The 27,588-nt window shown below is 40.7% G+C and overlaps 2 protein-coding genes across 6 annotated transcripts in view; one reads left to right on the top strand and one right to left on the bottom strand.

The window, feature by feature from the left end:
* nub1 (negative regulator of ubiquitin-like proteins 1) overlaps positions 1–11,494 on the bottom strand; it is a 13,493-nt gene extending 1,999 nt beyond the window's left edge. The window contains exons 1-11 of one of the 3 annotated variants that reach the window (XM_056738602.1): positions 11,390–11,494; positions 4,419–4,555; positions 3,923–4,059; positions 2,877–3,041; positions 2,429–2,487; positions 2,282–2,346; positions 1,966–2,133; positions 1,799–1,887; positions 1,594–1,700; positions 1,315–1,501; positions 283–390 (exon numbers count right to left, since the gene is read on the bottom strand). In XM_056738602.1, the coding sequence (XP_056594580.1) occupies positions 283–390; positions 1,315–1,501; positions 1,594–1,700; positions 1,799–1,887; positions 1,966–2,133; positions 2,282–2,346; positions 2,429–2,487; positions 2,877–3,041; positions 3,923–4,021 (1,047 nt within the window). In that variant the 5' untranslated portion in view covers positions 4,022–4,059; positions 4,419–4,555; positions 11,390–11,494. Of the gene's footprint in view, positions 1–282; positions 391–1,314; positions 1,502–1,593; positions 1,701–1,798; positions 1,888–1,965; positions 2,134–2,281; positions 2,347–2,428; positions 2,488–2,876; positions 3,042–3,922; positions 4,060–4,134; positions 4,158–4,418; positions 4,556–11,389 lie in introns of those variants that run through there. The other 2 variants (XM_056738603.1, XM_056738600.1) reach the window with 2 other exon arrangements.
* Positions 6,593–27,588, top strand: xylb (xylulokinase homolog (H. influenzae)). Of its 3 annotated transcripts, XM_056738606.1 has the most exons (20): positions 6,593–6,638; positions 11,460–11,552; positions 13,254–13,336; positions 13,446–13,515; positions 13,909–13,989; positions 14,172–14,258; positions 14,575–14,703; positions 14,788–14,853; positions 15,616–15,688; positions 16,063–16,181; positions 16,271–16,352; positions 18,176–18,216; positions 18,402–18,517; positions 20,568–20,683; positions 20,952–21,025; positions 21,159–21,255; positions 22,860–22,918; positions 23,568–23,655; positions 25,846–25,940; positions 27,261–27,588. In XM_056738606.1, the coding sequence occupies exons 4-20, from the start codon at positions 13,504–13,506 to the stop codon at positions 27,327–27,329; spliced, it is 1,404 nt and encodes a 467-aa protein (XP_056594584.1). In that variant the 5' UTR covers positions 6,593–6,638; positions 11,460–11,552; positions 13,254–13,336; positions 13,446–13,503; the 3' UTR covers positions 27,330–27,588. The 3 variants fall into 3 exon arrangements, with proteins under 3 accessions (XP_056594584.1, XP_056594582.1, XP_056594583.1); XM_056738604.1 differs by lacking the exons at positions 6,593–6,638; positions 11,460–11,552 and adding an exon at positions 12,720–12,863; XM_056738605.1 differs by lacking the exons at positions 6,593–6,638; positions 11,460–11,552 and adding an exon at positions 12,746–12,863 and having other exon boundaries at positions 13,174–13,336.

The raw sequence follows: 27,588 nt of genomic DNA, 5'->3' as shown, positions 1-27,588 counted from the left end.
CATTGACAGGCGACTGCACAGCCCCGTGTTACTGTTTACAATAGAGATTTTCTCACAATTTAGAAGTAGTTGGAAACATTTGAGATATTGTAAGTACAAAATATATAACACTAGCCTAGTGGCTTTTGGATATTTTACTGCAAAATTGTTACAAATCTGCACCTTTAAAAGACGCTTGATTATCTGATAACTGTTATTTAAATCTAAATGTTGATGTTGTGTAAGGATGTAGCATGTTGTGTGTTTGTGATGTGTGATTCAGATGAAATGTTGTGTTCTTACTTTGTTCAGTAGGTGAGATGCTCTGTTCTCATCTCCGGTGTGATATGCTAGAGAACTCTGAAGAAGATATAACCTCAAAAACAGCACGTCCTCTCCTCCGGTGTGACCCTGACACACACACACACACACATCATCATTCAGCACACAAACACATGTAGATACCGTTATTTAACCAGGTCAGTCATTTGAGAACCAGATTTCATTTACAATGACGACCTGACCAAGAGGCAGCATAGAGAGAAGGTACAGTGCAATAGGAAACAAGACACAAATAACACAATCATAAACAAAGTCAAAAACTTACAGTCGATTAACTAAAAACAAGCACAATGATCCTGAACAAATGACAAAATTAAAGCTTTTAAAAAGTGCAAACGAAACAAATGAACTGAGGTTTAAGGTATGCTGCAGTGAACTGCAATGAGTGACGACCAAAGGAAGAACAGGCTTTAGGTATATCTGATAATACCACTGCAGCGCAAATCACAACTTGGATTATGTATAGTAAGAAGTGACTAAATAAGATGGAGTTTTCCCAATAAGAGTTTTATAGATAAACAAAAACCAGTGAATTTGTGTACGAGAATGAAGAGAAGACCAATTCAGTGTTAAATACAAGGTGACAATGGTGAGTGTTAAATGAAGCTCCAGTCACAAAACGCATTGCAGCATGATAAATAACATCATGTTTGTGAAGCAGACCTATAAACTATATCACCATAATCAAAAATGGTGCCATCCAATGTTGAAATTTTAGGCATATGCTCAGCAAGAGAGAGATAAAGACCAAACGTTTAGTTTATTTGTGTTTAAAACCAAATGAAGATTAGCGTGTTGAGTGCGAGTAAAACTAGCCTGTAAAACAGATAATGCAATGGTCAGGGAGGAGCTAAAAGTGTAAATGATTGTATCGTTAGCATATAGATGTACATAACAATCACCTACTTCAAAAGTAATGTTGTTAATATAAATATTAAAAAGCGTGGGCCACAAAATACTCCCTTGTAATGATGCTGTGTGTGTGTTTCAGACCTTGATCTGCTGCAGTCTGCTCTGCTGAACTCCGTAACACCTCTGAAAACATGTTTCTGCGTTCTGAAGTCTCTGTTTGGCGTCTTCCAGACAAGAGAGTTCATTCAGCAACTGAAAACACCACACGATATCCAACTGAAGAACCGCAAAATTATCCACCGTGTTGAGAATCGCTGAGTCACACTTACTGCAACACAAACACACATGGACAGAGATCACGAGAGACCGACAGACAGAGATTGACTGTGATGTGTGTGAGTTTGTGTGATGATGTCGTACTGAAACTCTTCATCCGCCCTCAGCAGGTAACACAGAGCAGAACTGTTCTTTTTCTTCTTCATCAGCGCTCGTCCTTTCTCATGAAAACCCATAGCCATGATCAGAGCCTGACACACACACACACACACACACACACATCAGATGTATTTATTGACACATGTGATGAATGATGGTATAAAGATTGACACGGTTAGAAGTCAATGACCTTTCTCTCAGTGTCAGGAATCTGGAGCGGATTGCCTTTCTGATCAGTGATCTCCAGGAACGGAGTGGTGGCCGGATCTTCACTACCGTCTGAAGAGAATACACATCATGGATCTCACAAAACAGATCAACATCTCAGAGCCTGAAGGAAATCACACGCTAGGTCACCTCTTTCTGACAGAATCTGAAAGCCTTTCTGAGTCCTCTGCACTCCTTCATCTTCAGAGCGTTTCTCTTTCTCTCCCTCCAGCATCTCATTCCTCTCGTCTTCAGACGACACGTTCAGCACCATGATCTTACTGTTGTTCTTCACGTTCTGCTCGCAAAGACTCTTCTCTTCAAGAAACAACAACGTCACATGTTATGTCACTTTCATATACTGCACGTCTGCAAGTGACAGATCTGTTTAATAATATACAGATACTAAACTCTAAAGTATCTCTTAAAATACTGAGGTCATCAATAGAGAACACTAATACTGTACCAGGGGCCAATGTTTTTCCCTTCAGAATGAGATTGAAGTGCTGAAATCCGTACATTTTACTGATCCTTCAGGAAGAACACATCATGTGAACATTCCATCCCATCAGAAATCACATTCAGGTTTAATATAAAACACATTCACACTTACTCTTTCTTCAGCTCGTGGGCCGTGATGTCCAGTCTGCTTCTGAAAAGAGCTTTCCTCGTCTTTACAAATACACAAATATCAGAAGAGAACCCAGTTCACATACACAAGTGAATGTTGCAATAATCATTTCAAACATGTGACCAGGTGTCCTGTCCTGTTACTGCTTCAGTAAATGTTGTTATGTGACCTCATGACGGCAGTAATACAAGAGATGACAACAAGAACATCTGTTTTACTTCAGATTAAAATATTAAACAGGTACTGGAGACATCTGGTGATACAGAATGTTTTTTCTTCAGAGGTGGAATCATTTAGATTTACAAAAACATAGATTCTTTTCTTTCAGAATAATAAACTTTTGTTCATTAATCATAATAAGAACATCTTATTATGGTTTTGAAAGAATGAATAGGATCCTGTCTTTGTTTTGCTAGATGTCGTCTGATACCTGAGTTTCTTTAGGCAGGTGAAGCTCCAGCGTGGCCACAGACGTCTCTCTGAACTCTTTATTTCCTTCACCTTTCATCACAGCCTCTGACTGAATAACCTCCAGAACTGATCGCACAACATCCACCGCAAATCCAGTGACTGACGCATATTTGTCTGCCAGATTCTGAACACAAAACACAAACAGCATCAATGGGCTTGAAACTCTGGTGATTTACGGCCTTTTCTGACAGACAACAGGGACAAAGACACAATCCTACTGTAAATGCAAATAAAACAACACTACTATCTGTATGTGCATACAAAGTCAGGACAGTCAAATAAATAGACTCAGTGCCGGCCCGTGGCATAGGCAGTTTCATAGGGCGCGAAATGACCAGAGGGCCGCTAGACGAGAAAGTGTTTACTGGCACTGTGACTTGGTCATGCCATTTATTTCAGAAAATACAAAACAATACAAGAAGCTTTTATTTGTGTCCCTAGCATTTGCGCAGAGCTTTAAAAATGTTACTTTCTCATTGACCTTTATCTAAATAATAAGAATATTATTATTATTATTATTATTATTATTATTATGTTCAACTACAGTATTATTATCATTTTTTTTTAAAAATGAGTACGTAATTAGAAACATTTTTATTGCAAATATTAGTTGTTTTATTATTTACTTCCTATTTATGTTCATCTCAATTCATGTTATATGAAAATAAATATGAATTTTTACTCAAATAAAAAGATCAGGAAATTTACTTTTTAATATGTACTTATTTATTTTGTATAGTAGGGGGCAATCTAAAATCTTGCCTAGGGCACCAACAGAGGCTGAGCCGGCCCTGAATAGGCTTATCAACATTACAAAGGGAGGAGTGTTGTTTGTGGCTGCTGTGTGTACAATCAAACTGTAAATTCAGCAGTCACATACTAAGAAGCTCATGAATCTGCCCTTGCCATTAATATAGAATATATCCCAATACATATTATTAAATCAACACAATTCCCATAATAAGCATTAAACTGATTTGAGACTGAAGAGGGAGTGTGTGTCACCTGTATCTGCTGCTGGTCAGTGGTGAAGGGTTCGAGCCACAGACGAATGTTTTCCAGTCTGAGCTGAGAGATCAGACGGGCCTGAAGATGTTCATCCATCCTTTAGAAACACGGAGAGATGAGGAAATACTGAAGCACTGACAGACACAGAGAGAGAGAATGAAGAACAGCTTGTGTTACTGTCAGACTGCTAAAGAAAGTGAAAGTCGCACCTGCTCATGGAAACCCCCCACATTTAACTTTTAAGATTAACAATTTATCCCGTCCAGCATCTGTCTACAGGTTATTCTTCTATACATGACATACAGTATGTAAGAAAAGTTCTCGAAGCTGCAGATTTATTCAGTGTGGACTGAGTCTTATCAGATCTGATCTAAATCTACACGCTCAGGATCAAAGCTCGTTCACGCGCGGAATGCAAATACTTCAATATGTTAAAATATTAATTTATATTTCAATGCCATTGTTGTAAATGTCTAATGTGTGTTTGTCTAACCTGCTGGAAGACGCACACCATGTGACGGATGTTTTGATGTTTTATTTCTCTTCCGGTGACTCGTGACGTGAGACATTCTCGCGATATTTGGTGTCACTCTATGAGTCTGCGCGCAGCGTCACGCGAAGCTCTGAGGTCTGAAACGCAGCGTGAAATGTAAACAAGTTTGTGTAAAATACTTTCGTATAAGATAAATATACAAAGTTGACTGAAGAAAGTACAATAAACATCAAACAGATTGCAGATGTAGAATGTATAGCAGAGGTTAACAGATTCACACAATTCATTGACGTGACTGTAAGACTGCTGATCAATCGTGATCGTTTTTGTGGATAAAATGTAATTGTTTTGTTGTTACGGGTTCCAAAGTTTTTTTTAACTTAAACCTGTAACATTTCTGGTCAGTGTTTGATAACACACTCTACACAGTTGTGCGGTTTCGTGTGACCCTGAGTTTGTGTGTTACCTGCATCATCTTACCATGGTGAAATGACACACACACACAGATATAGACTGTTTGACACTTGGGCTAAGATAAAGACGTGTTTCTTTTACATTACATTTTAGATTAACGCATTTGGCAGACGCTTTTATCTAAAGTGACTTACATTGCTTTATCCTATACATTTTACATAGGTATTTCCAATCCCCTGGGATCGAACCCACAACCCTGCTCTTACCACTGAGCTACAGGAAAGCTTTTCTTTACTTTGAGAGAGATAAAAAATGCATTTTGACATGGCCTGCCTCACAGATAGAGGTGAAGATGCACTCCATTTCTCCATATTAGACATAGTTGTTGTTTTGCTGCATGAGATTCATACATTTAAAACACAAGACAATTAGGGAAGTATATGTGATGTTTATTTTCTAGACAATGACCTTTGATACACATGATCTCCCCTTAAGAAACCTCTAATACATTCAGTTTAAGAAAGGTGTGTGTGACGCAAGAACATTGTGCTTTAATTATTTACATTTATAGTATTGAACCTGCAAATCAATATCTTGTTTACAGTTAAAGCCTGTAGACCCTATTTGAACTCTCTGATGTTTATGAAGCTTTCAAGTGTTGTTCTTGTTTGGCAAACTATATTAATTTCTGATGTGATTTCAAGAATTTGAATCTGATGTTAAATTGAAGAATACAAGCCAAGCCTCCTGGCTGTCTCAGACTTCTTCAGAGATTTCATCTGAGGGAAGGGGTAATTTTGTGGTCCTGCAGGTGTGAGACAGGACCGATAGCTCCCAAAGCTCAGCTGACGGGACAGACCTGCAGGTGAGGACATCTTTCTGGAGCTCAGGACGCTGCTGGTCATTGACGTGCTGTTGTTGAGACTGTGGTTTCTGATCCAGGTGTCCGAGGCCTGAGATATATACCCACTTAAATCTGTGCTTGAGTCATCGGTGGATACAGGATCATCTGTGACATCATCACTGAAGTCTGACGTGTGACTGGCGTGTTCGGTGCTGTTGGATGCGTGTGTCATGCGGTACACGTCCAGGTGTGTGCGCCACAGGCCGCTATCAGAATCCTCAGTGGAGTTAAACTGGGTTTCTAGGACAGAAGTGTCTGATAAAGGTGTTTGTTTGATCTGGGCCACAGGAACCATGTCCACTAGAGCTTTGCTGCATATCTCCTCACTGTTTACATCTGTCAATAATATACAAAAGATGTTCAGTAAATCCAATAGTATTGTGACTTTTGTTTAAATCATGCTGTGTTTCAGCAGATAATGAATATATAAAAACTCATTTATTTAACGTGACTAGCGTGAACTTGCACAACCCTGTAATATTGACATTATTAGCAGTGGAGCTGCAGGACTCTACTGAGTCTCTTTATTGAAAAAGGGTTCGTCTTTAAGTACATGACAAATAGACGTTTGAAATCAATGAAAGTTCTCTTCCTAGCAAACTGTTTGTTTATGCAATATGTGGCGAGTCAGGCAGAACCCAATCAGCGTCGCCTTGGTTACAGAGGAAGTCAGAAGATCACCAGCACACTTGGATTGCCTGCACGGTAAACAAACCTCTTCACGGGACATTACGGGAAAACCAAGTACACTGAGAATCCACTTTCACCTGCACGTGTCTTTTGAAATAATTCACCCTCCGGGGATTGATTTCACCAACAACTGTGCCAGTCTCGTGTCTTGTACCCCACAACTGGTGGAGAATGCAGGCATAATTGACACGAGACAACCACCCCGGGAACTGGTAATACTTTTTCTTTCTTTTGTTTGTTTTCCTTTGTTTCGTAGGGTACAGTTCGCTCTCTCTCCCAATCGTTTTGCTGACTTCCGGGTTCGCGGAAGATGGAAGAGGTTGTACAACGCTTGACTGATTTGAACATCTGCCAACAGACCTTTAACGAACAAATAGCAGTTCGACAAGAGAGACTGGAGAAAGCTTTCACCCATATGGTCGAAACCGCCGCCAGCAGATCACCTCACGCGCCAACGCTGCCTTATCAAATTGGGAGAAGCAGATGACATCGAGGCTTTTATCCACACGTTCGAGGTAACGGCAGCTCGGGATCCTGACGCCGTTTTTGACCGGGGAAGCTCAGCGGGCCTATTTTTCCTTACCGGCTCCCTTAAATGAAGATTATGACGCTCTGAAGGAAGAAATCCTCGCCCGTGTTGGCATTTCCCAGACCTCAGCAGCTCAACAGTTTTGGGAGTGGAAATTCCAGGAGACGGTGCCCCCTCGGGCCCAAACATCCCAACTCATGCGCTTGGCACACCTCTGGCTTCTCCAGGAGAATCCGTCTGCCTCACAGGTCGCCGGGAAGGTGGTAATTGACCGGTTGCTGCGTGCCCTTCCCAGACGGATGAGAGGTGCGGTGAGCCTGCGGAATCCTGGAACGTATTGGGAGGTGGTGCAATCGGTGGAGCTGGCAGAGGCAGCGGCAGCTCGAGATGTGGGAGAGAGAGTAACGGACCCACCCCGGAGGGTGACGACACCATGGCGGCGCCCGGAGGGTACCTCGCGGCCAGTAGACAGACCAGTGGCCCCCTCCCCTCTAGATGAGCTCACGCCGACAGAACCCGCCACCCCAGGACCTAGAGCGTGGTTGGCAGGATGTGTAGGACATCGGAACCCACCTCTCGGGGCACCGAAAAGGACGGTGTCTCTCGACGGAAGGAAAGTTACGGCAGTGTTGGACTCCGGAAGCTCCATGACCCTGGTCCAGACCTCGGTAGTCCAGCCCAGGAGGAAGATGACTATCCCTATCACCTGTGTCCACGGAGATACCCGCAGTGTCCCAGCCCGACGGGTTACCATAACGGCTGGACCTGGATCATGGCCCTAGGAAGTCGGAATTCTACCGGACTTGGCCGTCCCAGTGCTCCTGGGGAGAGATTGGCCGGGGTTCGAGCAGCTATTATCCCAAGGAGGAGGGCCGCAACTTGCCGTCCGCAGGGGCCCACCAGGACTCGACCCAGACGGACCATGATGTTGGCCACCAAGGGTGAGTCGGGGAACGGAGTAAATGACCTGTTCTCCGATTTGTATCAACAGGTTGTCACAGGGGGGTCATTTGGCCGGGAGCAAAGGGAAGACGACCGGCTAAGAAACTGCTGTTCCCAGGTTCGAGTGGTCGACAGAGAAGTGCGCCAGAACCCACCCCACCCGCTCCCCTATTTTGCTGTACAGAATGGTCTGCTCTACTGTGTGGCACAACGGAGGGGGGAGGAAAAGTACTTACTTGTTGTACCTAAGTTCAAGGTTGACCCCATCCTGGAGTTGGCACACACATACACCCGCTAGCTGGACATCTCGGACCGGCCAACACCGCTCAGAGGATTCGGGATCGTTTCCATTGGCCAAGCCTGGATGGAGACGTGAAACGGTTTTGTCAGAGTTGTCCAACTTGCCAGGTCACAGCGCCAAATAAACCTTCCCCCAGCCCGCTCGTGCCGTTACCCATCATAGAGGTACCCTTCAATCGGATTGGGATGGATCTGGTAAGCCCGTTGCCGAAATCAGCCCGGGGGCATGAACACATCCTGGTTATCGTGGATTATACTACCTGGTACCCCGAAGCCGTACCCCTGAGGAAGGCTACAGCAAAGGCCATCGCCAAGGAGCTTTTCCTTTTTTTCAGCCAGGTAGGAATTCCACGGGAGATCCTGACGGACCAGGGAACTACGTTTATGTCCCGGCTGATGGCGGACCTCTGCCGCCTCCTGAAGGTGAAGCAGGTCCGGACGTCCGTATATCACCCCCAGACAGATGGGCTGGTTGAAATTTTCAACCAAACACTGAAGAGGATGCTTCGCCGGGTGGTGGCAGAAGACGGGCGCGATTGGGATCTGATGCTACCCTACGTGCTCTTTGGCATTCGTGAGGTGCCCCAGGCGTCCACGGGCTTCACCCCGTTTGAGCTTCTGTTCAGGAGACAACCCCGTGGTCTGCTGGATGTGGCCCGGGAGGCCTGGGAACAACAACCAGCGCCCCACCGTAGTGTCATAGAGCACGTACAGCAAATGAGGAGCCGGATCGACCGAGTTATGCCCCTGGTAAGGGAGCATCTGGCTGAAGCCCAACGCGCCCAGAGTCGTCTGTACGACTGCCCTACACAACCCAGGATATTCGTGCAGGGGGATCGGGTGTTAGTCCTCACTCTGTCGGCAACCTCCAAGTTTTTGGCAGCTTGGAAAGGACCATACACAGTGACCGAAAGAGTGGGCCCGGTTAATTATTACTTCCGTCAGCCGGGACAACGGAAGGAGGCCCAGTTGTACCATGTGAACCTGTTGAAGAAGTGGGTGGCCCGCCCGGCTCAGATGGCCACCTTCACAGAAAAGGAGGACCCCGTGGTACAAATGGGAGAACATCTCTCATCAGTCGGATGAAGGAACTCCAGATCATCGAGCCATCCCGCAGCCCATGGTCAAGCCCCATCGTCATGGTTCCAAAACTGGACGGCACTCTCCGTTTCTGCAATGACTTTCGGTGATTGAACGAGGTATCAACGTTTGACGGATACCCCATGCCCCGGGTAGACGAGCTCTTGGACCGCCTTGGAAAAGCTTGTTTTATTTCAACTTTGGATCTTACAAAAGGGTACTGGCAAGTTCCACTGTCGCGGAAGGACAGAGAGAAGACAGCCTTCGGGTCACTGGCAATACCGTGTCCTCCCATTTGGGCTTCATGGAGCACCAGCGACATTCCAAAGAATGATGGACATCATCCTTCGACCCCACCAGGAATGCGCAGCTGCATACATCGATGTGGTAGTTCACTCCAAGAGTTGGGAGGACCATCTCGATCGGTTACGGAGAGTGCTGTCCGAGTTATGGCGAGCAGGGCTGGCCGCGAATGCCAGGAAGTGCCATCTGGGTCTCGCGGAGGCACAGTACCTGGGTTTCCCCAGGTCTCAAGACCCGCTAACAAGATCCAGGTTCGTGCCTTCTTGGGGTTAGCGGGATATTATAGGTGCTTCATCCCTAACTTCTCTTCCCTAGCCAGTCCCTTGACCGACCTGACTAAGAAGGGGCAGCCGGAGAAGGTGAGGTGGAAAAGGCTTTCCAGGCGTTGAAGGACCACCTGGCGTCCGCCCCGGTACTACACGGCCCGTATTTCGACTGTCCCTTCATCCTCCAGACCGACGCGTCGGATACCGGACTGGGGGCAGTTCTCTCACAAATCTAGGACGGAGAGGAGCACCCGGTGGTGTTCATCAGCAGGAAACTGTCCCCAGCAGAGACCTGCTATGCCGCAGTAGAGAAAGAGGCCCTGGCCATCAAATGGGCAGTCCTGGAGCTCAGGTACTACCTCCTAGGTCGGAGCTTCTCCTTGGTCACCGATCACGCTCTGTTACAGTGGATGTCCAAGGTTAAGGAGACCAACGCCCGGGTAACCAGGTGGTTCCTTGCGCTCCAGGACTTCCATTTTAAGGTGGAACATCGGGCCGGGGTCTTTCACGGCAACGCGGACGGTCTGTCGAGGATGTGGTCAGGTTGGACCACCCGGTCAAGGTCACTACCCCCTCTCCTCCAAGGACAACTAAGGTACCAAGGCAAAAGATTCTTCTCTCCAGGTCGACGCTTAGGGGGGGAGTGTGGCGAGTCAGGCAGCACCCAATCAGCGTCGCCATGGTTGCAGAGGAAATCAGAAGATCACCAGCACCTGTGGCCAATCTTCAGGGGAGATAAAAAGGAGAGCCACGAGGAAGGGTGAGCTACAACTTCCAAGACACTGATGCTCTGTCTCTCTCTCTCTCTCTCTTATTAAAGGATTCGAGCCCCTGAAGATTGGCGGGATTTTTATACAGACGGACATTTCCCTTACACGCACGAGCACCCACACACTTGGATTGCCTGCGCGGGAAACAAACCTCTTCACGGGACATTACGGGAAAACCCCAGTGCACTGAGAATCCACTTTCACCTGCACGTGTCTTTTGAAATAAATCACCCTCCGGGGATTGTTTTCACCAACAACTGTGCCAGTCTCGTGTCTTGTACCCCACAAATAGGAGAAACAAAGGAAACAAAACATAATTGTGAGAATGTTTTACTCTGGAGAATTTTTAAAAGTCAATTTGCACATCAAACATTGTCTGTTTGGTTGTGCACGTCCACAAGTAAAGATTGCGACAAGTTGTGACAAAGTGCAAACAAAAGAGCCATTCAATGTGTTCTTAAGTTCGCAAGGAGCAGATCAATCATTTACTGAATAAATAACAACAAAATATATTTGCAATGATAAAGGTATTTTATATAAATACTGTATAATCTTTAAAATAAAGTAAAGATTAATAAAAGTAATTAAGAGCTTCTGTAATTCTGATCTAAGATGTTGAAAAGCAACACACAAAAGGGTCAACGAAACAAGCATTTGGTGTTGTATTATAATAACTGTAATAAAGACATTATGACTCTCCTATACATGAAAAACTATAATTATATTAAATTCTAGTGATTGATTCAGAAAGAAAACTCAGAAGATTTCTTCACCTTTCTTGAAACACACCACTTGAGGTTCTCTTCTCTGTTTGTCTCTAATGGAGTTGTATTGATCTTTTAGGAGTGCGATGTCCATCCGAATGTCCATACTGCTCTGATCTTCATCTGCTGAGAAACATTTCCTCTTATCGCTCCAAACCTCTGGACACGCCAGGTATGAAGCGCAACAACATGACAACATCCTGATAACTGCTTTTATTAAAGCATGATCATAAAACACAGCTTGATATATTCCCAGCTGGAGAGTCATGCAGCTGCACTATGTGTTTAGTGGGCATTGCCAGCCAGAGTTGTGATAAAGTGCAAACAAAAGAGCCGTTCAAGGTGTTCTTGAGTTTGCAAGGAGCAGATCAAGTATCGGAGTATTTGTATTAATAGGAGAAACAATCATATTATTCATCCAAAAGTGGAATTTTAGAAAGAATTTGTTGGATTCTTTTTTTACTTGCGTTGCAGAATTAGTGCTTTGCATTATTTTCAAATGAAAAATTAGTTAAATGTTGTGTTTAGTTAAAAAAATACAGGTATTATGTGAGACCTGCTCAAATGTTGACTTTATAATAAATAGATTTGGTTAGAAAGTAACTAGCAGAGGAGTTTTATCTCTTGTGTGTTTCTGAATGTCCGTCAGGATGTTTACACAGTAATGTTGACAGTGGGTGAGGTCAACAAACATTCTCAATCATTCTAATGCTTGCCTCATTATGTTAAGTTTAGGATTTATTTGCTTTTTTTATGGATTGCTCCCAGTATTAAAAATAAAACAATATACATTGCTTTCATCTTAAATCTCCATATTAATATAATGCTGATCAATATGCTATTTTATTAAACTGAGATCAGTAGTAAATGTAAAATTAAGTGAATTAAAACGATTCATATAAACCCCCATGGGAAATGTCTTGTATTTAGTCTTTGTAAATGTGATTTGAGGAATCGCCTGAGACTTTAGTTTTTTTCGTTGTGCTTTTAGGTTGTAATGCAGTTTGTCTCGTGCACACATCCACTGGCACTTCCGTCAATTGTCTCTCAGACATTCGTCCATTTCCTGGAATGTGCTGAAATGACAACAAGCTGAATTTGCTTGTTTCCAAAAAATAAATTCTAGTGAACATGACGATAATTAAACAGCTGAATAGCATGAACCGCAGATTAAAGTTCAGCGGTGCGTAAAACGGTTAAACGTCCTTTAACGCGCTTTTATGAATATTTAGAACGTTCCACGATGGTTCGATGGTTACCGAAAGGCCATTGTGATTGGCTGGCGGTGATTTGATTCATGAATATTAATAGAACACGTGATTGCGGACGTCCTCTGAGTTCACGGCATACGTCACCGCGTCTCATTGAATATTCATGACGTAAGGTCCTCTTCTGTAGTCGACAGTGTTTGTAGTTTTCAGCGGGATGTTTGATGGATTCACGAGCGGATTATTTCCTCGGTCTTGATTTCAGCACGCAGCAGGTAAAACATACATGACGTGTGTTCATTAAACTCTATCTCTCTCTATGTGTTTGTAATGTATAAGAGGTGTTACTGTGACTGATGACTTGTTCAGTAGTGGAGACAAGTTGTGTGGTGATACTATGGTACAGTGACGAGTTATTAGATGGTTATGTGTTTCATTATTACGAATCAATCCTGGTATTGTTGCTGTAAAAGTATGTTCATCATGGCGGATTCATTAGCATGTGTAATAGTTAAACTACTGTATTATATTGTATGATGATTATTTTGGAAGGATGAAATATGGTTCTGATCTTATGTTATTAAGATGGTATTCTGAGGTAATTGAGATGTCACTGTGAATCTGGACACCGCAATGATTGTGACGGATGATCTGATGTGTTTAAGCTGAAAGTGATCGCTGTTGATGCACATCTGGAGGTGATCGATCAGAATGCGGTTCATTTCGACAGCGAGCTGCAGGAGTTCAGGTAACATCATTCTCACTGCTTTAATAATCCTTATCAATCTGTCCTCACTGTAGAAACATACTGTCATCAGAGCAAGTTTTCAGCAAATACTTCATGTGTCTTTTGACAGGACTCACGGAGGAGTTCATATTCATGATGATAAACTTACAGTAACATCACCTGTACTGATGTGGGTGAAGGTAACAGGTTCCCTTCTCTCACCTGCATCTCATGATCAAACACTTCACTTAAGTGTTGAAGAATTTAGATTTCACAACAGCTGAGTTTTTTACATGTAATTCATTTGGCAGACACTTCTATCCAAAGGGACTTGCAGTTTATTTAAAGTATGAATTTTTTATCTTTTTGGACAATTTAAATGCCTTCAGTTCTCTTTAGGAGTATAGTAATGTCACAATTAAATACCTTCAAAAATATTGTTCAACAAAACGTTTTTCACTGGATTGAACTGCTGTGAATGGGAGCCTGTGTGCTGCTGATGAACCCAGTCCTTGTGTTTTAAACCTTTTGAGATGTCTGCTGTTTTCTGATTATAGTAACTGTAATATCTGCTGTTTGTTTTCTGAGCGCAGGCACTCGATGTCCTCCTGAAGAAAATGAAGGACTCAGGGTTTGACTTCTCTCGTGTCCGGGCCATCTCAGGCAGTGGACAGGTGACTTTAGCACACATCACCATTCATCTTTCACTTAGTAATAGGATAAATATATCAATATACTTTCCTACAATTTCTTCTGTTTTTTTGGCTCATTTCATACGATTTCAGTGCAGGTCTGGAGAATCACATTGAATAAAATGTGTTTGTTTTATTAAAATCTCTAATTGATCTTTTTCTAGCAACATGGCAGTGTGTACTGGAGAACGGGTGCGAAACAAACCCTGAATCATCTCGACCCAAAGCAACCTTTAAATATCATTTTACAGGTGACCACATTTGTTACTCATGCACTCACTCGCTGTTTTTCTCTCTAAAGTCTCACTGTTTGTTCAGAGTCTAATGTCCAGCACTAAGGGGTTAATACTTAACCAAATGTTGTATGATGACTGGAGAATTGTGAATCACAAATCTATTTATCTTTTACTATAAATGAACACACATAAATTAAAGGCTGTACTGCCATAATTTTCAATCGTGCATTATCATAAATGTTTATTGTACGTCATTGTATTCTTCTTTGATTCAATTGATTCCCTCAAGGCAAAGCTATAATTCATTCTTTAACAAGGTTATATTCTGTAGAAGTGTTTTTCGGTTCGGGACAGTCCGGTGTGGATGGACTCGAGTACATCAGAGCAGTGTCAGTGTCTGGAGGCAGCAGTAGGGGGCGCTCAGAATCTCGCTGACATCACCGGCTCAAGAGCCTATGAGGTGTCCTTTACACTTGCTCTGTCCAAATGGCTTCTTCACATTGAATATAATTTACAGAATAATCTCTTGATATGTTTTCAACAGCGCTTTACTGGAAATCAGATCTCCAAGATGTATCGATTGAAGCCGAGTGAATACAGTGAAACAGAGGTACAGTTATAAGCGCCAGGTTAACTATATGCTTGTGTGCATTTATTTGACCAAATAAACTTCTAGACAGATAAATGGACTGACATGTGTTCCTGTAACTCATCTGATAGAGGAAAGATCATGGGTTTGATTCCCAGGGAACAAACATATGACTTGTATGCATTGTAAGTTGCCTCACACGTGAGAGTAAACTTTAGATGTTAAATATTTTCCACTTCACTTGCTAACAGTTTCAGTAGGAAATACTGTACTGATAACCATTCAATATCCATTCATTTACAATTCTTAATTTTTTATGAAATATTACAGCCATTATTGTAAATAGTTTATCAATGTGGGTCTCTTATAAAAATCAGTGTACCCTCATAATCTTTAGTTAAAATCGGAAGATGCACTTCCAGTTGACGATCCATCCGAAATGACGTAAATTAGGCGGCTTGGGCGGATCATCCGTTAACTCCTCCCCTTCAACTGTCAGTCTGCTGCCATTTCCATTTCAAAATCCAATGGCTGTTTTATACATCCAATCAAATCACAGTAAAGGATGAAAGCCTTGAAATTCCATTTCGCTCGGAAATGTGTCAAAGTACAGAAGTAAAAACGATCTCAACTTCCTGTTCATGTATGGGTAATTGATGAAATATTCTTGGCATTTGTACTGAAAGAGCATGGAGCTCACAATGAAAGGCTGAGTATGCATGAAATCTTAAATGAACACGTGAAAGTGTAAATGTTTGACATATAATGTGGTGTGATTTACAGAGAATATCACTGGTCAGTAGTTTCGCTGCTTCTGTGTTTCTGGGTGACTACGCACCGATCGATTGCAGTGATGGTACATTTATTTCTCTGTTTTTCACACTGACTCAGGGCATCACCTTCATGCGTCGTCTGATTCTGCTCTGTGACCTTAAGTTCTCATCACTATGTCAAGAGATAATGCATTATAAATAACTTCTTGTTGAATATTTTCCCTCTTGAATTATCTGTGAATATGAGACGATGTGAAGTTTGCTCTTCATTATGAGTCTCAACATTAAACTGTGAATTATTAAAGAGCTTTTAGAAGCTGAAAGTTGAGCATGAATGCATTCTGATATTGAATTTCTGATCATTGAAAAGAATATCTGATAAATAAAATCAAGGATTAAATTCATGTTTAATTTCAATTCCAATCTCTGGAGATGTTTTGTTTCTCTTTGCCTGAAGGGTCAGGAATGAATCTGATGGATATTTGCAGCAAACGTTGGTCACGGTCGTGTCTGAATGCTACAGCGCCACAGCTGACCCGAAGACTCGGTGACCCTGTGCCATCAACCTCAGTTCTGGTCAGATTTCTTTTTTATTAAACTCTTATTTATTAAATATCAAAGATGTTTACACTTAGAATTCTTGTTGTTTGTTTTGTTGTTTACAGGGTGGCATTTCTACATATTTTGTTGAACGCTACGGGTTTTCAAAGAACTGTGAAGTGGTGGCTTTTACAGGAGATAACCCTGGTAAAGACTCAAACCTGATCTATGATGTAGATTTTTATCTGATGTACTGTTCATCTGATGACTGTAGAGGAAACCAGCATCACACCATCTGTCTACTCAAGCTGTGAACGGAAATAAGAAAGAAAAAGTTCAAACACAAAACCTACTTAATGTTTGATTTTATGCAAGATCTGAATGTCAATCGATAACTTGATCTTGTGAATTATTTTATTCATTTATTTAGCCAGGAATATCCCAATGAGACTTTACAGTCTCTTCTTCCAGGGAGACCTGGTCAAGACTGCCGCACATAAAATTACACCCACAATCAATTACAATACAAGACAATTAACAAAGTAAGATCAAGCAAAACACGTACAAGACTCCTTTAAAATAGATTACAAAAGACATGTAATGGTACCCAGAGATGGCAGAGACTCTAATTTGACTATACTTTGCAGATCATTCCAAGCCCGGGGGCATAAAAGGAGAAATCAAAATTTCCAGATTCTGAGAGAACTTTTGGAACTTTTAAACAAATGCATGACTGAGATCTGGTAAAGTAACTATATGTGTAAGAGACTAAAAGATTTGAAATATAGGAGTGCAGCTTACCTAAAAGTGCCTTAACAATAAATAAATACATATGAACTTTCCTCCTATGATATAAAGAAGACCATGCCAATGCTTCATATAGTACACAATGATGAGTACGTGAATCTGCAACACAAACAAAACGTAGTGCTCTATGGTAGATGGACTCCAGTTTCCTTAATAAAGATGAGGGCACATGCATGTATAATAGATCACCATAATCAATTACAGATAAAAAAGAATTCTCCAGTAGTTTCCTCCTAGCCACAAAGGGAAAGCAGTTTTCTTAACGATAAACGAACACCAGGTTTTGATTAAAGATTCTTCAACAGATTATCAATATGTACATTAAAAGCAAGTTTTTCATCTAACCACAACCCCAAGTATTTATATGACCCTACTATTTCAATTATAGTACCATCCAATGAAATCACCTTATCCATTGTTTTAGGGTTAGTGCGACTAAAAATCATATACTTTGTCTTTTTTTAATTTAATACCAATTTTAGCTGTAACAATGAATGCATTCTGTAAATGAGTAGAGCTTCATTTATAGATGAAGCTGCCGTATAGATTATTGTATCATCTGCATACAAATGTAAATCCGTAGCAGCCACTCCAAGTCCTAAGTCATTAATACATATGGTAAACAAACGAGGACCTAAAATAGATCCTTGGGGTACCCCTTTTTTACTTGAGTAAAGGGGGAACTGTAATTTTCTAAACAAACACATTGAGTACGCTCCAAAAAAATGTTTTCAAACCATTTTAGAGCAGCTTCACTAAACCCCAGAGACATGAGTTTCTGTTACAATAGATTGTGGTCGACAGAATCCAAAGCTTTCGATAGGTCAATCAATAGTGCTGCACAAGACTTTTTGCTGTCTAGGGATTTTTTTATGTCATTTGTAACTAACTAATAAACTAATTCAATATATACCCCAGAATGTCTTAAATGCACGTAAGGTCAAGTCTATTAAACATTAATTCAACAGGATTGTACACAATTTGAGGTGCTCATGGGTTTGAAAAACGCCACACAAATAATATTATCTAGTGTTTCTGACTTTAACATGTCAAATATGAAAACCTGAGTCCTTTACTGGGTGTTCAGCATTAAGAAACATCATAACATTCAGGGTCTAGACAGTACCTGTGATGCTTTTATTAGGTTCGGGGTGGACTTCAGGAGTTTCTCTGTGAAACAACAGCAGGTTCAGAAGGTTGTGTTGTGTTGTGTGTTTTTACAGGATCACTGGCTGGTATGAGACTCTGTGAAGGGGATGTAGCTGTGAGTATACAGATTAAACTATCCCTTTAAATGATGTGTCCAGTGGATCTGGAGAGCGGGCAGGTGGTGATATATCAGTCTGTCGACAGATAAATATACATTTTGCTTTTTGTCTGTGTGTGTGATGTCTGATCTCTGTGTCATAATGCATGTGAATGAATGATATGTTTTTTTTTGTTGTGCAGGTAAGTTTAGGCACGAGTGACACTGTGTTTCTATGGATCAAAGAGCCCAAACCTGCATTAGAAGGACACATTTTCTGTAATCCTGTGGACTTTGATGCATACATGGCTTTAATTTGGTAAAACACTCAAACCCCTGATACAAACATGCTATTATGACCTTTGTAGACATTTCACTTCAAAATCTTATTCACTCACACACACACAATGTTATATTGCTTTAGTGTGTCATGAGGAATAATATGTTATTTACATGAACATTTTTAGGCAAGGCAAGTTTATTTATAGAGCACATTTCATACACAATTCAAAGTCCTTCAAATAACGTTAATATGATTTTAAAATGAATGAAAAGAGCTAAGAATACAATGATTATACATGAAATGCAGTGCGATCAGTTGGGTGCTCTTTCAGTAAATGCACAGATGAGTTTTGAGGCACATTATTCATTGGTTTAAATCAAACCTCAGATTACACAATCTCTGTGAGGATCAGACTGGCTGTTGTAGGATTTTATCTGATTATGATAGTTAACGGAAAGGAACATAATGTATATCAGGGGTTCTCAAACTGTTTGTTTCCAAGACTCCTCATTGTATTCAACAATATTCAAAGCCCCCCCACTCAAAATTTATACCCAGTAAAGAGCTTATATTGAGTGGAAAAATGTTTATTCATCATAAAGATGGGCAAGCAATAAGAAATATCTTGTTTTTTCATGTACAGTTGTGCTCAAAAGTTTACATACCCCTTAAAGAACCTCTGAAAATGGTTTTGGTGTAAAAAAAATATATATAATTTCCTGAAAAACATTTATGGATTTATAAATCTTCTGGAATACATTAGGGAATGAAAAATTAAGATGTATAAATGAAATGATAACAATTTACACCAAAACCATTTTCAGAGGTTTTGCACCCACCTGACTTTAAATGAATGGTGTTGCAGCACTGAATGTTTCTATCTATTGTAATAGTTGTGTTTGAGTCTCTTGATGGTCCTCAATGTAAACAGATGAATCTCAACATCACACAGTTACTGCTGGACATGAGTCAAATATACGGAAATGCTGAAAAAGCAAAGGTTCTGGAGGACCTGGATCATTTTTCTGAAGATCATCTGACAGTCTGATGACTCATGAAAAACAAGAAACCCTTAAACAACTATGACTAAACATAAAACTGTCATTGATTGTTCAGGTAACATCATACACTATTAAGAATCAGGGGCGTCTAAACTTTTGCTCTAGGATATTTTAAAAAATTCTGTTATTATTCTTTAGTGTGAACTTTATGTTGACATTTCTTTAGTGAAATAATGTGCTCAGGGCAGGACTAAATTAAAAATAAACCTTCGTTTTCAAAAATCATCTTATTTTTCCAAATGTTTCAGCTTTTTCCAGATTCTGCAAGTGCTGTGTAAACTTTTGAGCACAAATGTATGTCAATGCTCATTTTGTCTAATTTAAAAATATGAATCCTCTGGAGTCTGCTTGGAGGTTGAGAAACACTGTTGACATTATTTGCATACAAACAACAACAAAAAATAGGAAATAATCAAAAAAAATAAAAACTTTAATGGTGTAATAATAAATATTCTTCTTTTTGTGAAGCTCCACCTGTTCTGACCTCTGGTTAGATTGTGTTTAAGAGCTGTGTTTTGTTTCATTTTCTTGTCTCAAGCAACTTTTTGTGAGCTGCTTTACCCGTCGAAGGTCGAAAGTATAAAAAGAGACGATGTTTTGGTACTTGTGCTCAGCTTGTCTGGATGTATTGTTGAGAGATCTTCACATTTAAAGCACTTGATCTCTGAAAACTTTACTTCACACACTGTCAGAGTAAAGAAAACAGATATAGGATTGCATAAAATGTTATTCAAAGTTCATGTAACAGTTTGTTTGAAGGTTTGTTAAGTGTTTAGGGTGAAGTGTGTTTGTGAGGTTTGTAGTGTTTAATGTTCACGTTGAGTTTGATGTGCACTTTTACTTTTCTGAGCAACTGAAAACATCTGATATAACATATAATAAGTAGTGTAAATATTTCATGTAAACACACTTACACTGGAGGATACGCCGGAGTTCTTTCCGTGAACTGATCGACTTTATTTCTCGTCATGTTGATCTCGGGTCGAGCAGAGGAAATGATGCAGTTCATTTTGATCTCTCATCAGTTTTAAAAACGGCTCTTTCACTCGAGAGAGAATCCGTGATGAATTTGCTGAAGGATCATGGGATTGTTTCTCCAGTGCACTGAGGTCTACACAGATGGGAAACGGAGGGAACATAGGTGAGTGACCAATCCAACACTGACATTTCATGATGTCATCTTAATCTGAGACATCACAACAGGTTTGGTTTTACAGGATCACGCTAGACAAGGAAAGAAACTACACACTGAAACCATATCATCACACAACATCAAATAAATATCTTCATCTATTTGTCTTTCCTTATTGACTTTTAACATTTATGCATTTGGCAGATGCTTTGATCCATAGCAGCCACATGTTTTTGGAGTCCGTATGTGTTCTGTGAGGATGTTGTGTGTTCTTCAGGGATGTATTTTGATGTGATGGAGATCACTCCTCCTGTGGCTGGTGTTCACAGGTTTGATGCTGAAGGTCAGAAGGTCAGTCATGTTAAAGATCACAGCTTTACTCTTCATAAAAACAATGTAGGGTGTTTGTCAGTGTGTGTTTCTCATGCTTTGCTCACAGAGTTGTGGATGAGCTGAAGTCAGTTTTGTTTTTGCTCTCTCTCAGGTCGCTGTGTTTGACCCAAAGGTGGAAATTCGAGCGCTGGTTGAAGGACAGTTCTTGGCCAAACGGCTTCACGCTGAAAAGCTGGGCTATAAGATCAGTGAGTGTCAACTTCATCTCATGTTCTCACTCTTGTCTCCTGATCTCTCTCTCTCTCTCCTTCTGTGGCTCATTTCTGACTTTTGAGGGTGTATATGAAGGGTTCTGTGTCTACTTCTCCTCAAGTGAACATTTCCAATCTTCTGTTGTGTGTTTTGTGATGTGTGTCATTGCATGTGTTGTGTTTAGGTGTGAGTAGGAAGTCTGTCAGGAGGTACGGAAACAAACACACTTTAATTAAACTCTGATTGGCCGCTGAGCTCAGGGAATGTTCCTCTCTCCTGAAAGAAATTCCCCTGATCACTGACTGACCTGCTTACACTAACATTCACGTGTTTAATATTCACTGCATGTGTGTGTCAGATGAATGAATCGGGTCATTTCATGTTTAATAATGATGAATATTATGTACTCTTGAATCAAACGTTGGGTCATCATGCGAGAGGTCAGTTCATTGATTTGTGTGGTGTGATGTTTGGTTTTGTCTCTGGTGCTTTATGTGAGTCTCATCTGAAGGTCAGTTGTGTTGTGATGAAGGTTTGACCACAATCACACTGTCAATAATCATTAATAATGCTCTCATTAGAAGTCAACCTCTCAAGTAAACTGTGGAGGGTTTTTTGTTCCATGTGTTGGTGTGAACACATGTGTGCATTAGAGACACAGGAGCGTGTCTCATGAATATTTAAATGAATGTAAATGAGGCTGGTCTTAGCCAATTCTGAGAAAATCACATAGCACTCAAACCCACGACTCTGCTTTATGGTTTCTATAAATGAAACGCCAGCAAAGGCCGACTTCAGATTTCTCTGCTGTTTATGTGATGCTCTGTCGGGTTTAAAAGCTCTTTCCTTTAGATCTAAACAATCATTAAGAGAAAATCATGTAAACCTTCAAGATGTTTTCAGTGCTTTTGTGTGTCATCATGATTCTACATCTCATACATACATACTGTGTGTACTATTACACTGAATAATACATGTTTTTATACATTAATATAAAAGATTGGTCGTTTCATATAAACCGCTTAACTTGTGAAGACAAAACATACACATACATATCTATATGTTTAGGAAATATTTAAATGTATTCATTTATATTTAGCAATAATTGAAATTCAAAATAAAAGTTTAGTAATTGATTTATTTTATATTTTCCTGAAATACATACATTTATGTGTATGTGTTCAATAATACTAAATGAATTATGTAAACACACACTTTTCTTCTGGATGCGATTAATCACCATTCATCGTTTCACAGCCCTAGTTTGAGCCCCAAACGTAATAATGGGAATTGTGTCATGTATGAGAGATTATGAGTAATATTATTCTAAATGTGAAACATTGTGAACAGGTATGAGAAAGACTCTTCTCTTTAGAACAGTTGATGAGGTATATAGTTATATAGATATTTATGGACTATATATATTGTATATTTTACTTAATTGCAAAATAAGTAGTTAACCCTAAAATGGTCCCCATTGACTTGACCATAGTAAGTTTCATTTCTATTATGATCAGTCAATGCATATTCTTGTTTGGCAGATTTATTCCTTTTAGAAAATGTTTGTGCATCTTAGATTTAAGTTTTTTCTTCTCCACAGTTCCAGGCACTCGAGTGCTGGCAACAGGTGGAGCTTCATCAAACCAGGACATTTTACAGGTGTGGATGAAATAATGATGCATTCTCATTTTGATATTCATGTGTGTGTTAATTCGTAATTGTGTCCAAAAGTGAGTCAATGGAATGAGATGTGCGGATATAACCAAGAGATGATGATTTAGGTTATTATTGATACAGAAGTCTAAGATTATTTACACAGATGTGTTCACAGTTTTTTGTGCGTGCGCGTGCATGTGTGTGTGCGTGCGGGTGCGCGTGTGAGTGAGTGCAGGTGTGCGTGTGAGTGTGTGCGTGAGTGTGTGCGTGAGTGTGCGAGTGTGCGCGTGCGAGTGTGAGCGTGCGCATGTGTGAGTGTGTGTGTGTGTGTGTGTGTGTGTGTTAGTGTGTGTGTGTGGGGGGGGGTTGGGTGTGCGTGCGTGCGTGGAGGGTGTGCGCGCGTGTGTGTGTGCAAGTGTGAGTCTGTGCGTGTGAGTGTAAATGTGTGCATGTGCGTGGGTGTGGGTTTGTGTGCGTGCGCGTGCGTGTGCGTGTAAGTGTGTGTGAGTGTGTGATCTGTGTTGTGAGCTTTGTACGCTTTATTCAACACTTGATCATGGTCATGTGATGTGATCTTGTCTGATATGATATGTGTGTGAGACTGATGTGTTGTCATGTTGATATCATGTGAAGTGTCCTCTCAACTCTTCAGGTTCTGTGTGATGTCTTCAACGCTCCGGTTTACACCATTGATGTGATGAATTCTGCCTGTCTGGGCTGTGCTTACAGAGCTCTGCATGGTAACACACGCTCAAATGACTCTTATATCAGATATGTCAGACATGACAGCTCATCACAGACGACTGAGATCCTCTATTATCATGCATTTGCTATTTTAAAAGCAATAAAGACTATTTTTTAATTCATGGTCTATATCACGGGTTCTCAACAGGGGGGCCCTATCTTACTTCCAAGGGGCCTCAGGATGATTTATAATCTTAAATCAGACAAAATTAGCATTTTAAAACAACTTAAACCAACATGTTTCTTATTATTTGTCTATTTCTAAATTGAATAAAAACTTTTCCAGTCAAGCTTAAGAAGAAATATTTTATTGGGAAAGGTTTTGGTGAACGGAAGGGTGGGGGGGTGGTTTGTGGCTTTAAATGTTGATAAATACAGCGGGGGAGCCTTGGAGTCAGAAAGCTTGAGAACCTCTGGTCTATACTGTATAGGACTGAGATGTTGCATTGCATTGTGGACTCAGTGAGTGTGTTAAGAGCTGAGACTGTATATTTCAAGTGAAATGGGGGTTTATAAAGTTATTTCAGCAGGAGAACATCTTGTATTTTCCTGAAGGTAAGTCACTGATGGAACTCTTGTTCAGGTTCTTTTGATTGGATGTCTGGAGCACTTTAAATGTGGTTCCATTAACAGAACGTGAAGTGAAATCAGTGTTGATGGTGTCGTTCACCTCAGTGCCATCAAGACACAAATCATCTTTAACTTGTTCTCTGAAGTCTGTTGAGCATTCATCGACCGCAGCCCATGTCTTTTACATGTGATCACCTTCATGATCATGGAGCTGCTGGGAGACGGACTTTCATTCTTTCTTGTGATTTTCTTTTGTTCATTTTATGTATAGAGCTGAATGTCACATGTCATCATACGGCCGAGCGTCGCCTGTGGATACTTGCCTTCTATTAGAGATGTTTATTTCAATATCTCTTTCAAATGCTGCCGCTTTTTCTTCTCTTATTGACCTTCACATGTTCCTTTCATTCTCCTAGAGACATCAGACACGTCCACTGTGCTCGGACTCTCTCTCTCTCTCGCTCTCTGTAGTGTTTGTGAGACCTCTGGGGTTCATTGGATTGATTTATCATCTTTATGTTGTATAACCGATCTGAAGATTGCTCTGTTTTACATTCATTCATTTCTCAAACTTCTCACAGATTCACTGAACAAGCCCTGTGTTGAGAAATGAGGAGAATATCCACTTTAATAACGGAGCTTTAACCAAACCCAATGTCTGTTTCAATCGCAGTTGTGTTTCAGTAAGTAGCGACTTAAAAGTCTCAGGAGACATAAAAAGAGAAACAAATAAGACAGTAATGGAAAGTGTGGAGGTGAACTCATCTGGATTTGAGTAAATGTGTTGAGAAATGTTTGAGTTGATATTGAGATCAATACTATTGACTTTTGATTGAAAGACGAGACAAATCTGAGCTCAGTTTGACACGTTGTTGACGTCTCTTCTCAAACTCTAATGACAGACACATTTGTGACATTTCTGACTCTTTTTCACAGGAGAAACTTTAGAAAGGCAGATGAGAGAAACTTATGAGGATTAACCTCTCTTGTTATTCTCTTTAAGCATTTATTTCCTCAATTCTGTTATAATTTATTTGAAAATCCTGTTGATGTTGTGACTTTTTAAGGAGCACATGAGGAGAATGACGTTTCTTTAAAGTCCCTGTGAACTGGAAGTTGCGATCATTTTTACTTCCATATTCTGACACATTTCCAAGTAATTTAAAAGGAGAAAATGAGTGGGCGTGGCTTGTTTTTTTCCCAGCGAGTTGATTGGATGTGTAAAAATAGCTGTTGCATTGATTTTGAAATGGAAATATCATCAGTCTGACAGTTGAAGGGGAGGAGTTAACGGAGGCTCGTCTAACATGCGTCATCTGATGGATGGATAGTCATTTCAGGACAGGAGTGCATTTTCAGATTTTACATGAAGGACACACTTGATTTAAAAAAAACCGCCCACATTGATAAACTATTTATTATAAACGCTGAAATATTTCATGAAAAAATTATAATTGCCATTTTTGATTTCACTGGGACTTTAACCGATGCCTTGGATTTCAGCCTGTGATGATGCATGTTAACTGTTACTGTATAGAGAAGAACAGTTTGAACAAGTTTAGATGAAAGTCTCTTCATAGACCCTCACTATGTATCATGATATATTTTTTGTCAAGGTGTTGTGGCAGAGCAGTCGGTGTCTTTCTCAGAGGCGCTCAGAATGGCTCCAGATCCTCAGCTGGCCGTCACACCGACTCCAGGAGCTGAAGAGGTATGACCACTCCATAAAACTGCATTTACCCTCTTTAAACCACATGTATGTGTTCAGTACATGTACATAAACACAGCAGCAAACACTGTGACTGTATGTGCTATATCTGCTGTGTTTAGTGTTCCTCAGAGCCATGTTATAAATCTCTGAGACTATAGACACGTGTGTGTGTGTGATATAGACACGTGTTTTCGCTGACATTTTCACGCTGCTGAACACACTCATGTCACATGAATCCAGCGTTTCTGCAGTGTTCTGACCGGCCGGACCCTCTTCACGAGTCACTGAATCTTCATTAAATCTCTCGTTCTCTTGACACACAGAGACACTGTGAAGACAATGACTGGAGCCGGGTCAGACCGGGACGCTGGATTAACACAAGACCTCTTTCATTTACTATCCCCGAAACACACTTCTGACTTCAGACATGCGAGGGATGTTAAGTTTGAGAAGATTTCTTTCTCAAATGACTGAGAGTAGATGAGTGTGTGTGTGTGTGTGTGTGTGTTTCTGCAAATTGTAAGGAGTATCACACTCGTATATGGAGGAAGCTGTGCACACACATGCGTTTCTCTGGGTTCACTCGAGGGATGAGCTGGTAAATGGATGGATCATGTCAAGGGCCAGAAAGCAATTTTGTGAGAAACCGATTCACAATCTTCACTACACAAACCCATCTAGAAAGACCACACACTTCACATTCCTCACCGTCTGACGTGTTCATAATATGATTACGTGGATTCACATTTAAATCTGTCTCAGCGTCTGCTGTCTACTTGGAGCACTTCTTAAGCAGCCTCCTAGTCACCATGATACCTCATATGTGAACAAACTGAAGAAGCTTCATAGTCAGTCATACCAATACTGTATCCGTCCTCAGCTTGGTTTCACAGAATTCTTCTAAATACAGCCCATATACTGTACAGTCGTAAAATGCTCAGCGTAAGAAATGCGCTCTGTTCATTTTTATATTCATGTTTACAATTCCAGTATTAGCCACAGTGCACTGTGTCTCTTATCATGTGACCTGTATGTTGTGTTGTGTATATATGTGGTGTAGGGGTGTCAGTACAGTGTGCAGCTTCATCATTGAGATGTAAATGTTTCACTGAACAGGATGGTCACATCTCTCTCCAGAGGCTGGAAATGAACTGAAGACATTGAAACTGTATTCTATAAAGCACATCTGATGGGTGTATGAAGTTTCTGCGGTGATGGAGAGATTTTTCCTAAGTGATATTAAATCAATCATCTGGACGGGTGTGAAGTGTTTGGTGTATGTTTCTGTGATCTGTATTGATGAGTTTCTGTTCATTGCAGGTTTATGCGCGGATGCTGCAAAGATTCGCTGAGCTGGAGGCAGAAATACTGGAGAACAAACCCGAATGAATCTGAAACATCAATCGGTTCTCTTCTATACAAACATAGATTTACAAACATCATCAGTGTCTTAACCAGGTGATACCTAATCATTCTGAAATCATTTTAAACTCTTATGATTGACTGCAACAAAGAAATGAAAATATGATAATATGATAAAATACATGACGTTACCGGTGTAATAAAACACATCTAGGGGTCGTTCCGGTTCGTTTGAAGCGTTCAATGCATGTCACCTTAACAATAAAAATGTCTGATGAGTTCTCTA

This window comes from Triplophysa dalaica, chromosome 23, assembly GCF_015846415.1.
Source record: "Triplophysa dalaica isolate WHDGS20190420 chromosome 23, ASM1584641v1, whole genome shotgun sequence".
In the NCBI taxonomy this organism is placed as follows: domain Eukaryota; kingdom Metazoa; phylum Chordata; class Actinopteri; order Cypriniformes; family Nemacheilidae; genus Triplophysa; species Triplophysa dalaica.
This window is presented reverse-complemented; position numbering and strand designations above follow the sequence as displayed.

Coding starts and splice junctions, on each gene's coding strand:
- xylb (XM_056738604.1), top strand. CDS start 12,813: ATGGATTCACGAGCGGATTATTTCCTCGGTCTTGATTTCAGCACGCAG. Junction 14,854..15,615: donor GTGAATACAGTGAAACAGAG/GTACAGTTATAA, acceptor TGTGATTTACAG/AGAATATCACTGGTCAGTAG. Junction 16,182..16,270: donor TGCCATCAACCTCAGTTCTG/GTCAGATTTCTT, acceptor TGTTGTTTACAG/GGTGGCATTTCTACATATTT.